The sequence below is a fragment of the Melanostigma gelatinosum genome (assembly GCF_949748355.1).
Source record: "Melanostigma gelatinosum genome assembly, chromosome: 9".
Taxonomy (NCBI): Eukaryota; Metazoa; Chordata; class Actinopteri; order Perciformes; family Zoarcidae; genus Melanostigma; species Melanostigma gelatinosum.
This window is the reverse complement of record NC_136642.1, coordinates 15352235-15365056: the sequence shown is the minus strand read 5'-3', so window position 1 is coordinate 15365056 and position 12822 is coordinate 15352235. Positions and strand designations below refer to the sequence as shown.

Sequence of the window (12822 nt, the reverse complement as noted above, 5' to 3'; positions counted from 1 at the left end):
TTCCTCACCATTATTTCTGCGTCGCCTTTTATTATCTTGAATATATGAACCAGATAAATCACAACTTTGTTTTGTGTATGTGTTTTTGAAAATATATAGATATATACATGTTGAATACAGATCAAATAAATGCATTTAGGTGGAGTTAACAGGCTCTTGGTTTTTCACAAACGGAATGAGCGCCAGCCTTTCATGTAAGTTTAGGCTGTGCATGTATGTGATTCTGTTAATGATCTCGTTTTCTGCGTTACAAGTAATTGACCTTTGAATTCGGTACAGAACAAACATCGTGAGCAGCACATACTGTTTAATGCAGTCACTGTGTGGAGATCATACTGAATATATCAGCGTAGGCCACCACCTTGTGGACAACCTCCAGTGCAGCGCCTGGTAAGTTTGTTGCTGCATTTTCTTGTTGGAAATGAAAAATTGCCCAACTCGGGTTAATCACAGAAAACCGAGACTGAAAAAAACCCACTACTGTGATTATGAAAACTCATTTTATTTACAAACAAAACAACTGAAACAAAGATGTTTGGTTTTAGTGACAAATATTTTTCAACATTGAAGTAGTTACTTTTTTATTATTATAAACTTCACAATCTAGCTGGTTGCTGCAAGATAACGTACAACGCTAACGAGGCATTTTTAAGACCAATTATGTGTCAAATAATTTTGACAATTGCAAAAGTCACTCCGGGAAAAAAACATAACCGCATTCATTTGCAAATGAAATTCTTGATGGCGCACATGCTCATGTAGCCACAGGCCTTCTGGAGTTGAAGACCTTGATCCCATTTTGCATTGAGGATCGAGCATATTTGGTCAGTAGAGCTCCGGTGGTCTGTTTCTCTCCACACAGGTCCCTGAATGAAGTAGAGGGAGGAAGCGTTACACATTATGATCCATCAGATAGCTAAAGAAAGAACTTATGTGTTTTCTTTCTGCAGTATTGTCAACAAGACAAATGTCTGTGCCTTTATTTTACATACATGTTATTCTTTTATTAAACATCACAATGATGTCCTAAATAGACAACACTCACTGTATGTATGGCGTGATGTCATCCTCTGTCCATTTCTCTCGGAGTGTGAAGAGGTAGTTGAAGCGCTCCAGCGTGTCTTCTGAGAGATCCTCCACCCGCAGCAGGCATATGGTCTCAGGGCGGGAGGCGCGGTCCACCAGGGCGACACTCTGGAAGATTCAAAACGCAAATCAGAACGGATCAAAGCGGCTGCGGCAAGCCGCTCTTTAGTTACAAGAGCGTGATTATCAGAGGCTGGTTTGAGACTGTTCTTCATATTGACTCAGTCTAGTTCAGAGGTAGATGCAAATTGAATCGTCAGGTAAAGGAATGCAGACTGGCTGCAGAGAAAACACAATAAGATAAGAAGAGGAATCTGGTGATTTGAATGGATTCCTGACTCCTAGAAGCCGTAGCGCTTTACGATGTTTCTACTTAAATCAACTTATTTGACCTTTGTAAAGAATGCATGGACTGATGACATTTCATAACTAAAAGATGGTCTGAAGCGCTTCTCTTTAGAAGTAAATAAACAACGTAAAATAAGTATACAAGAGCAATACAGGCTAATTACCTTTAGCTGGTCTAATCTTGTGCTCATGCCCTCTGGGACGCTCTGCTGCCAGACTTCTTGAAACTCTCTCAGGTTGAACTTCACAGCGTTCTGCAGCAGCAGTAACGCCGTGCCCCGACATACTTTATCCTCATGCAGTGCATAAAAAACGTTGTCTATATAGAGGGAGAAGCATACAGAGATGTTAGTACTGTGTACTTTCATATTGACGTTATTGTGTTGGATTCTACTAGTCAGTTGAGTCTCCACACATTGTTTTCCTTTACCGTTTTCAGTAAAGCGCTTCCCATAGCAGTCCAAACAGTGCTCGATCATCTCTCTGTGAAAGAGAGAAGAGAAGTGATGGGAACCCGACTGAGCATCTATTACAAAGACTCAGAAAGTCAATATGACCTCATTTGTTTTTTCCTGTTGCATGAGCATGACGACCATTGTCGTTAACTTACTTGGGCTCCAGTGGAGCCAACTCTTCCAGACTGGTTTGAAGGGGAACCTTGTTGAAGGACCACGACTCAGAATCTACTAGCTGAGTAACATGACCGAGCAGCTTCATCTCATAGTCAAAGTCCAGCACACGCCAGTAGCCTGAAAGACCGAAAAGACACTCTCTAAACATCAGGTAAACATCTGTTTTGTTATTTATATTTGTAGTAGTGTAGCTAAGAATAGATAGATTGTGTTTATGAAAGCATCTTCCCTGCAATGTACCGTCCAGGAGCACTACCATGACAATGATAAACAATTAATATGCACATTTTTATTAAAATATGTCATTGTTTACCATCTATCTGACAGGCATGGATGGTCTCTAAGTGGATCTTTAGCTCCTCTTCGCTGGACTGGATCCTGTCCAACAGATTCTGCATTGTGTACTGGTAACAGAGGAACACACACTTACTAACCGTTACAATTACATCTAAAAGAGGGGAATACTTAACATTCAAACATTCAATTATGTAAAGGTTATTTTAGTGCTGCACTCAGCAAAGTTTTAAAGACATTAAGTTCCAATAAGAGCTATACCTATATACACAGACCTATAGGACATTATGATAAATGACTTCACTGTAGACTATGCATTTACCCGGTTTTCTGTATTCTCCTGTTGCCCCCCTAAAGCAGGTCCTTCATAAGGATTCTCCATTAAAACCGTCTTCAGTTTCTTCAGTTTAGGACGCTGTTTCTTCAGTTCCCAGTAGCTGTTACAAAATCCCCAGATCTACAACAGAAGTACGATTTTGTTAGTACGCATGGGTCATAATAGCAATTAAACCAATATTCCCATATGTAAACAGTAGGTTGTGTCTGTTTGTGTGGGTGTTGCAGCACCCACACAAGTTTGTTTGTTCATTTCCATACCTGCTTGTGCACCACATGAGTGCTTTCCTGGCTGTTGGTTAGTTGGTCTGGCGTTCTGCATCCTGGTACAAACAGCAGCAGGTTGGATGTGTCGGCTATTTTAAGATTGTAGGTCTTGTCCCCGCTACAGAGCACCGCACGCTCATCCGTATCCCCTCGAATCACTAGACTGGAAAAATGGAAAATAATTGTTGAGTGTATGTTTTAGCAATTACATTTACATATGTTTACATCCATCTTGATCATGCATCTTGTACTGCACATTCATTTGAATTATCTTCAACCACATTAATCAATATAGTTACACACAAGAGAAACTGGGGAAGAGTTTCCAGATGATGTGCTCTTACCAGGTTCTAAAATAATGAACAGTACTGCTGAAATTATTAGTTTATTCAACAGTCACTTTACAAAAACAAAACACAAATGTATTAAACAATAAGCGTATTGTCGGTGTGTTTCACCACAGACCAAGACTACATAGGCACAATAATTCTCATATCATTATTTGAAGACGTTACCTTTGCCCAGCTTCTATGTGTTTGCACAGGGTGTCATCCAGCTCCATGAGGCAGTAGTCTGCAGATGAAACGTTTTCCCCAAAAGACAGGCAGTATATTGTTTTCTGTAGCTCTTCCTCCTTCAGCTTGGCGATCTGCAGAGTGGCCTGAACCTCCTCTAAAGTTCTCATGTTGGGTCAGACGTCAGGCTGGATCGATGACGTTTTAATGAACTAAACAAAAGTCATAAACTACTTTACTTAGTAGCAATAGTGAAGCGACTGTTAAATTTCCCCGCTCTCTTTTTCTGGTGGGAAGGAAGTTTGGTGACGACATTGAGGTGCGACGTCAAGTAGCACCGGGTAGAAACTTTGATTCGAAAACAAAACAAAATAAATGCTAAAATATCGAGTAATTAGTTCAAGGTTGCCGTGAGTTTTACTAGTGAATGTCTATGAAATAGCGGTACATCTTGTTACATGAGCTACATATGTATTAACCCGTAACATAGGAACAATGAAGACTTAAGTTAACTCTTGTTTCAACCGAGAAAATCTAGCAGACGGACCGTCTCTCACGCGCTGAGGGTCAAATGTTTTGAGGATGTGCTGCTAGTTTCATAGAAATGTCAAGTTTCTCCAGATCTGCCCAGGTAACCGTACACATTATACATTGTGTTTTCTGATTTTTACCTCACAATTTGACCGTTGTTTGTGTTTAGATTCATTTTAGGCATAAATATACCGCGAGCTAACGTGGGTTTGCTAACAACAACGGTGTGTGTGAGATATTGTTGTCTATTATTGTGACGTTAATGGTCAATGCTAGTGAGTAATGTAACCAGTGGATTGCCACATCTGTACAACCCAATGCTATTGTTTTGGAGACTAGCTATAACTAGTATTGTTGTTAGCCTCAGTAGACTTCCATATAGCACCGTTAGCTCTGTAAATACCTTAAGCTACACTGTAGACGCGCACTGCTTTATTATTTAGGAAAAGTGAACACATTTAAACGGAGCAGGTGGATGGTAGGATGTGGCTGAAGCAGAGAAAAGATCTGAAGCCTCACATGGATTACTTTTGCATACCGTTACCTCATTATTTGAAACTTTGGCCACGTTTAATATGAACATCCGACATTGTATTATTATAAATATGAGAGAAAATAAGGAAAAGCATAATAGGTTCCCCTTTAACATCACATCAAATTTTGCTAGCTTGAAGTTTTGTTTTGGGAGATGTTGTGCCTACTTATATACAACAGAGTTCTTTGCACACCAATTTAAGAGTGAGACGTTTTGTCATTTTAACTTTAACTTTGGAAGTTGTGTATTGTAATTCAACTGCTGTGATCGTGACATGATTTTTACAAGTGGAAACAGCTGCTGATGGCAACATATTAAATCAATAAGAGCATTCTTTTGCATTCAGCACTAATTTGTTGTATTCCATGTTGTCATGTATGTAGACTAAAACTGCTTGTGGGTCACTCATTATTTGTGTGGCATTTTTCATACAGACATTTTGTAGTGCTTCACACAATGAATTATATCAAGGCTATAATAAATATCGATCTATATATCTATCTAAGTCTGAGCTGAAGCAGTTTCTGATCAAGGTTGCACAAACTGGGAAATGAGAAATTCCCCAGGTCTCTATTGTTTTGTCTCACACCAACAGACATGTGATGGTCCCATGAGAGTTAATTTAACCCTTTCTTTGTCTCTTTCTTCTTTCAGCAATGGGCGACCTTCGCTCGTTCCTGGTTCCTCATCGATGCCAGACAGCAGCCTCCTGGGAAGCTCGCGACCATGTGCTCTGTTCGATTACAGGGGAAACACAAGCCTATCTACCACGCACTGAGTGAGTAGAAGTCCGATCTGTTACACACACATGTAAAGTCATGAGTATCTGTCTAACGTAAGCATAACCCTTACGCTATGTATGAACTACTGTTTTTGTTTTTAATTATGAATCCAAGCGCCCTTAGTTTGAAGTTGCTGTGAAATGGAATGGCCACACGATGGCAGTAGAGGATAAACTTTATGAATAGTTTGCTTCCTTATTACTAATACTTTAAAGTGCCATTCTCAGAATACTCCTTGTCGGTCTAGTAAACAAACTACTATTTTTGGTGTTGTCATCAGCATACCAGCTATGGCTGCCCCTCTGTTGAATTAGTCAAGTATTTATTTTCATAATTTTTTTACAATAATCCTGGAAATAGACATTCTCTGAACATCTTCGCAGGTGACTGTGGTGACCATGTGGTACTTATAAACACCAAACACATAGCTTTCTCTGGGAACAAATGGGAGCAGAAAGTCTACTCGTCACACACGCAGTAAGTGCATACTTTTATATAAACATATGATGCTTCACTTTACCCACCTCTTTTTCTTGTGTTTCCAACTCGTCTTTGTTCTTCAATGCTTATGAAACACTCAGAAAATTAAAATTAATTTGTGTCTCAGTAGTATCTAATATCTGTAAACCAGAGAGGTTTCAGGGATGTTGAAGCTCAATGTTCTCATATCATCTGATACATGTTCGTAGAGACGAGGACTGACTGAGCTTGTCTTCTTCTCGAAAGGTATCCAGGTGGATTCAAACAGGTCACAGCTGCCCAACTGCACCATAAAGACCCGAAAGCTGTAAGTGTCATCAATCAATATTCTCAATTTTGTACTATTATTATTTAGAGAAAATTCTAAAATCTCAGCTATACCAGTGCCACATTCTGTACACCATGTTTTTTTTTCTTATTCTCTATGTATGAGTTAACCCACATTCTTTGAGGTTAGTCTCATTTCTTTGTCTGCCACATGCTGTGAAGAGCAGGTGTTTCGTGGTTAGACATTTATCCCTTCATACGTGCAGCTCATGCATATTAATGTGAAGTGCAGAGAACGGGGATTAAACATCAGTGAATTTGCTCTGGTGATGGTGATCGGTTGGTGCGTTCTCAAACTCTGTACAAGAATGTCAGTTCAAGGATAACTCCTTGGGTTTTGGTTGTGTTGCACATTCATGGTTTCAGGGTTGGGGAGTCTTCATTGGGTTACACACACACACACTGATAATTACATTCAGGACTTGATGTGACCTACATACTGCACATGGCGAACCACTAACCGTTGACGTCTTTGTCACAAGAGAGAAACAACTCATGAGCCTGAAGGATAAATCTGGTTAATGTGTATATTTTTGTTGTTGGTAACAAATCACACGATTATCCCTTAAGGAGTATATTGTGTGTAGCCAAAGCCTAATAATAGCCCATTCCTCTGTGCCACAAAACTCTCCTGAATCGAATACTATGACTGGGTTACCTGTTCCTTCATTACAATGAACATGGGCACTGTGGTTTGCTTTATGTAGATTCACCGCCCACTAGTTCCCAATGGGATTTTTTTTCCATTCAAGTTTGAATTCTTGCAGAAATGAAGCTCTGTGACAAACACAAGTTTATGATACTTACACGTTTTGTTCATCGAAGATAATCTTCACACATGAACACCACTTACATGATTTTTGAAGCGTGATTGTAATCGGCAGAAGTAAAAAGCTAACGTTGGGCTATAAACGCCAGCTGGAGGCACACATTTTGCTGTTTTTATGAGATTTAAATAACTCTCACCTTGTCCTCTAAAATAGTTATGTTTTACAGCGTAGGCGCTTTTCAGAAAAATATATCTTTTAATATTTTGGCAACGCACAGTAGACCCAGGGAGCTGTTCCTGTGGCTCATATCCACTAGCATTAGCATTGTGTTTGTTTTTACCACAGATAAAGATGTGGTGTTTTTAAAAAGGGGAGGGGGGGGGCATGATCCCATTAAGTCTTCACATGCATTGTGCTGAGATCTGTTTGACTATCATTCCTATCATATATGTTCATTGTTGCATCAGGCTATTGTCTCTGGCTTTAATTAAACATTTGATTGAGCCTCTCCCTGCTCGATCTGTTATTATTTAACATGCATAAATCCTAATCAGAGGAACACGCGGTGTGTTTAACCTGAATACTGAGCTTCACAGGTCAGGAGTGAGTGGATGTTGCACATAAATAACGGGGCGGTTCAGAATCATTTAACATGTCAACTACAACAGCAGAAAGAGAGCCATACATGAACGGTTTGGAGGTTTTTGTAGGCTCATAAAAATACCGTAAAATTGCTCTTGTCATGTGGGAAACACGAAACATATGTGAATGACGTGAACTGGTTTCCAATCTGTAGTTTGCAAAACCATGAGAGACATTTACTCTGCTGTTGGCTCTTTGCTGATGTAGGTTTTTAGTCCAGCCAGTGACCACAGACATGTTTCATGATGGTGGTTTAGTTCAAATATATGATTGGAGGGTTGGCGAGGGAAACAGAGCTGGACAGATGAATGATTTGTCAGCACAGCCTCTGTCCAACGTGTCACTCCAAGTCAAATTCACATTTGTGCGACCAGCCTCATACTGAGAAACCTAGTTTTGGAAGCAAATGTGAGAAAATGTAAAAAAAAAAGTATGTACGGTTGCTATAGACACCGGCTTTGTTTTACTGTTTTAGAAGAGACTCTAAGCTGATTGAATGTCAACCTCTTCAATGTGCTTCTTCTCACCAGATTGTGAAGTTAGCGGTTTACGGCATGCTGCCGAGGAATCTGCAGCGCCGCACCATGATGCAGCGACTACACATCTTTCCTGATGACGTAAGTCCGGTTTCTCTTCCAGCTGACGAGTCTTCAGACAATCAACCAGGCTCATTAAGGACGGGCAGAAAGTGGGCATGTTTTGAGGAGCAGTGCACTGAGATCATTTTGCAGATACCGACACAAAACAATGAACCCGATTTAATCGCCCATCATCCAGGTCCCCTTTATAGTTAATATAAATCGATAACTACAGTATTCATACATAGTCGAACATGATTGTTGAGAGTTTTAGTCCCTTTTCTTCACCTACATTGTCTCAGCAGGTTTGTGTGTTTAAAGTGCTGGACAATTAGATGTGATTATAGTGTTTCCCACTGCTTGTGAGGTTGCCTTAATAGCTTCAGTCGGTCTCCTATATATTTGATATATTAGGTCAAATTACTGTGTTTTGGTGAAAGGGGTCACTCAAAGTGTTCAAACCCACTGAGAATGATCCCCCAGCTCAGTTTGCGTCAGCGTTGGTTTGAGTGGCAGCAAGGAGCTCTTTTCAGTGAACAAAACTCTACTACCCGCTTAGCACTAAACAGGACCATTAGCGACTAGCAGGTGAACATCGTGGAGCATTTAGCAGCTAAAGAAACAGATATTTCCCTCAGAAGTTGGCTAGAGACCAATAACTAAAAGACTGGACTTTTGTTTCCTGGGTGGCCATTAACCAAATGCTGCTAATGTTGCTCCTTGTGTGCATAAGCAACTGATGGTCATGTACCTAGATGTTTCCATGTAGTTATCAGTGTATCAATCTGTCTCCTTGTCCTCCTTGAGAGAAACTTGCATTGCGTCATTGATGCAGTGATCTGCAGGCGCTTGGTAGCATTCAATTGTGATTGTTTTAAGAGGATGTTGGCGAGAACCACGAGCGTCACACATCACAGCTTCTGAAATCAATTACTCGACAGGCTGTTGATTTAACCCGGGTGGCCTGCCCAAATATTAACTGGATGTAATTTGTATCCATGCGAGAGAACGCCATCATTAATTCCAGGCATTGGAAGAAAATCAGATCGTTGTGTTTCGACTTGTAATGTGATACACGGGGTGTCACAATTTAGGGGTGAGGGAAGTCAGATACCCGTGTTGTATTTTGATCCTGGCTTAATATCCACCATCATATGTGCATCACTAATTACAAGCAGATGGGCTTCCTGGATGTGAATGTCTGCAGTCACATTTAGAATTCAGAGCAGTTCAAGCTGTTGTTTGTGAGTGTTTTGGAAAGCAGAATAGTACCTCCTTCTTTATTCTCACCTTCTTGTTCATGTTCTGTCCTTTCATTATTTTTCCTGTCTTATTTCCTTACAGTTCTTGTCCTGCTCACATTTTCAATGTCCTTTCTGTTCACAACCTCACTAGGAGCTGCCAGACGACATCCGAGCCAACCTGACGGAGGAGCTGCAGCAGCCCAGAAAAATCCCCAGAAAACTCAGCGAGTACACGCAGGAGGAGGTGGATACCTTCCCCAGGCTGTGGACACCGTATGTTGAGACACACACACACACACACACATTCAGTTCCCAAGCAAACGGAGTGTTACACATTCTTATAAGGGTCATACTAACTTTTCACATTCAACTGACTGAACTAAAACCTAAAAAATGACTTAGCATTTACCATAAATGTTAACTTCTACCATCAAATATCTTTTTTTAATTGCCAGACAAACTTTAAAAGGTGCCAATCATGTCTTCATCTTTTCTTCCTTTGCACCATAATGAGAAACAAACACAAAGATGCGAACACTTTTATGTTTGTACTGAAGTGAAACAGCCAAAAGGGGGCGATGTTGATCTGAGTCACATTTCTACTGCTTCACATCAACCACCAGCCTTTGTGATACAGTAACGGTCATAAAGTAGCAGTAGTTATACAGGTTTAAAAAACTGATAGACAGATGAAGCAGCTACCAACAAAATGGTGCACTTGACTTTGTAGGAGAGACATGATATTAATGAGTTTGGTGGATTGTAAACTAACCCAATGCCTTGTCCCGTTCAGACCTTATCTGCAGTGAACAGTGCAGGTGATTTCACACTGCTCAGCGATATTTTCATGGTCCTACTACAGAGTCGTCTGTATGAATAGATCCAATGCAAATGCTTGAAAACCCTTTCATGTGGACAGTTTCACTCTGACAATGAAATCATGCAGGAAGATTTAAGATGCAGCATTTTTCATTGAGACGACACAAACGCATGTGGCCGTGGTGTTGATGGTTGTCAGCCAACAGCTGTCCGTATGCGACGTGTTGGACGAGCAGCCACTTGATTCAACAGAATATATTCTCAGAGGTAAAAACTTACACAATACAGCTCCTGTCTGAATTCAGTCCTCTTGCTAGTACCTACATAAATAGCTCTTTTTTTTTCCCCCATATTTGACATTTTTATTTACTCTATAAACGTGTTTGTGGTGTTTGCTGTTTTGTGATGGTTACATACTGGAGTGCCTTGTGAGCTTCCCTGAAAGCTTTTTAAATAACAGCTCATATACTTTGTGCTATTATCAAACCGCAAAACAGACCTCTCAGCTTGGGCTGAGTAGATGTGCAGTTGTTTTGTTGAACACAAACTTGATCTCAAAGATTTCTGTGTTTCTTTTTTCCCCCCGGTCTAGATGTTTTGCTCAAGATTTGAATATAAATGTTAAAATGTCACAAACTAGCAGGCAAAGTCGGCTGTTTTCCCACCACTTCCTTTCTGAACAGGGCTTCTCTGCGGGGTGTGAGAGAGCATCTGTTTTTTGGCATAATCATATTCATGGCTTTTTGAGTTGCTTGAGATTAGACTGACATTGTGACCCCTTGTTCGCTGATCATGATAATGTCGTCCTGTTGCATTTCTCCGGCTTCATCTGTAGCAAACATCACTCTGACTGAGGGCGGCCTCTCTCCCACCTGCTCAGCACTAACGCCAATCAATCCATCCGTCCGTCTCGTAGCTCTTTATCCAGGACCGGGTTGGTCTCTGTTGTCATCCGCGGGAGCAGTGGCTCAACACTCAAAGACAACTGGTTGTCTCTATTGAGCTGCTCAGACGTAGTGACTGCTGGTGAGCTCGTTAAAAAACAAAAAGATGAAGTGCTACATAGAAAGAGAGGTACCTCAAATGCATTTAAACAAAACCCACATTGGTTTTAATCAATGAAGTGAAATCAGTTTTGTGATCAGAGCTCTCTGTGGAGTCACTGGTTTCATTTAGTGGCTGTGTGTGTGTGTGTGTGTGTGTGTGTGTTGTACAGACACGAACAACATTTCTACATTATGTTCAGCTCTGCTGTCAGTGTGTGTGTGTGTGTGATAAATGAGCCACTTATTTTTATTTACTGGTCCAATCTCCTCAGCCAATCAGTGCGTGCACTCAGGCCTCTCACCGTATGATCACCAAGGTCAAGCTAATCCTGGTTTATTGAAGAGATGGGCCTTAGCCTAGTTAATATTGACTCCCAGTCCGTCTTATTCATTTTACTGATCAAATGTGTGTGTGTTGAGGTCATCGAGGGCGATTCAATTGTTACCGTTTATGAAACACATACTTAATATTCTCTCAGAAAACCTTGGCGCAGAGGAAAACGATTATTACACACACAGAAAATCCACAACATAAACATACTGCTGAAGTTGATAGCAGAGCTTTTACAATTGATAACATTTTTCTGCTTTGTATCAAAACCAATACAGCGTGTCCTGATATCTGTCTGCTGCAATCTGCTCAAAATGAAAGGGGGAAGAAAACACAGGATGCTGTGTCTGCTCTCATTTTGAGAAGACAAAAAACCGATAAGATCCGCGTGGTTTCTCATCTGTCACTTTCTCTCCATGTTTTTCCTTGTAATATTTTTTTTTCTTCCCCATACTAATGTGTTGTGTTTTTCTCCCCAGACATGAAGACTACAAGATGAAATGAAGTCAAGGCTCCCCGACATGACCAAAACTTTGGTTCATCCTCGATTATATTTCTAGGTCTGATACTTTAAATCAGAGGTCCTTTGTGAGATTGGCATTGAGATGTTATCCGTTTTAAAATACACAAAACACATTTTCTCTGTTCAGATGAAACGTTACAAAAACCAAATCCAGGAAACAGCTCTGGCTTTCTTTTAAAAATCCAAAACTGGCATTAAAGCTGGACTGGACAGGAAAGCACGAGTCATAACCAAGATGCCATCATCAACTCAAACTCTGTGCTCCTCGATACATACCTCACCTCTCTGTCAGTCCTATTCCAATCGACAGGAGACCTGAAATAGTCAGGCACAGCTTGAGAGTTTTGAGATTTCAAGATCAGAGAAAATCAGATTCTGTGGGTTTTCTTCTGATTATACAACCATGAAAAGATCAGATCTGGTAAATCTGATCCTGCTTTGGTTTCACTGTGAACCTACAAATCAAAGTGATACTGTTCGGGCCATCAGTTTGGTCCGGACATCCTGAGCTTTTTGTCTGGTCAGTGTGTTAAAAATGTCCAGTGTTGTGAAAGTATAAATCAATTCTGTTTATGTAAGTTGTAAAATAGGCTAATAAACAATTGAGTAAACCTGCTCTTGTCAAGTTGTGTTTTACAAGTGTTGTAAACCTTAAATGCAGTACAAGTTCAACAAATTACCTAAAACACATTGTATAGTCTCAATACAGATTTATTGGTTATAAAAGCAAACAAAA

The 12822-nt window shown here is 40.3% G+C and overlaps 2 protein-coding genes across 2 annotated transcripts; one reads left to right on the top strand and one right to left on the bottom strand.

Annotated features, from left to right (window-relative positions):
* Positions 1-539: 539 nt before the first annotated feature.
* On the bottom strand, positions 540-3745 carry dscc1 (DNA replication and sister chromatid cohesion 1). The gene is made up of 9 exons (XM_079275151.1): positions 3479-3745; positions 2958-3126; positions 2683-2817; positions 2380-2470; positions 2045-2183; positions 1865-1917; positions 1599-1753; positions 1046-1194; positions 540-866 (listed from the first exon to the last, which is right to left on the bottom strand). The coding sequence occupies exons 1-9, from the start codon at positions 3646-3648 to the stop codon at positions 755-757; spliced, it is 1173 nt and encodes a 390-aa protein (XP_079131277.1). The 5' UTR covers positions 3649-3745; the 3' UTR covers positions 540-754.
* A 126-nt stretch (positions 3746-3871) lies between these two features.
* mrpl13 (mitochondrial ribosomal protein L13) lies at positions 3872-12687 on the top strand. Its single transcript, XM_079275428.1, has 7 exons — positions 3872-4109; positions 5199-5322; positions 5710-5803; positions 6053-6113; positions 8076-8162; positions 9519-9640; positions 12043-12687. Exons 1-7 carry the CDS (start codon positions 4083-4085, stop codon positions 12065-12067), a joined length of 540 nt encoding a protein of 179 aa, XP_079131554.1. The 5' UTR covers positions 3872-4082; the 3' UTR covers positions 12068-12687.
* Positions 12688-12822: the final 135 nt, after the last annotated feature.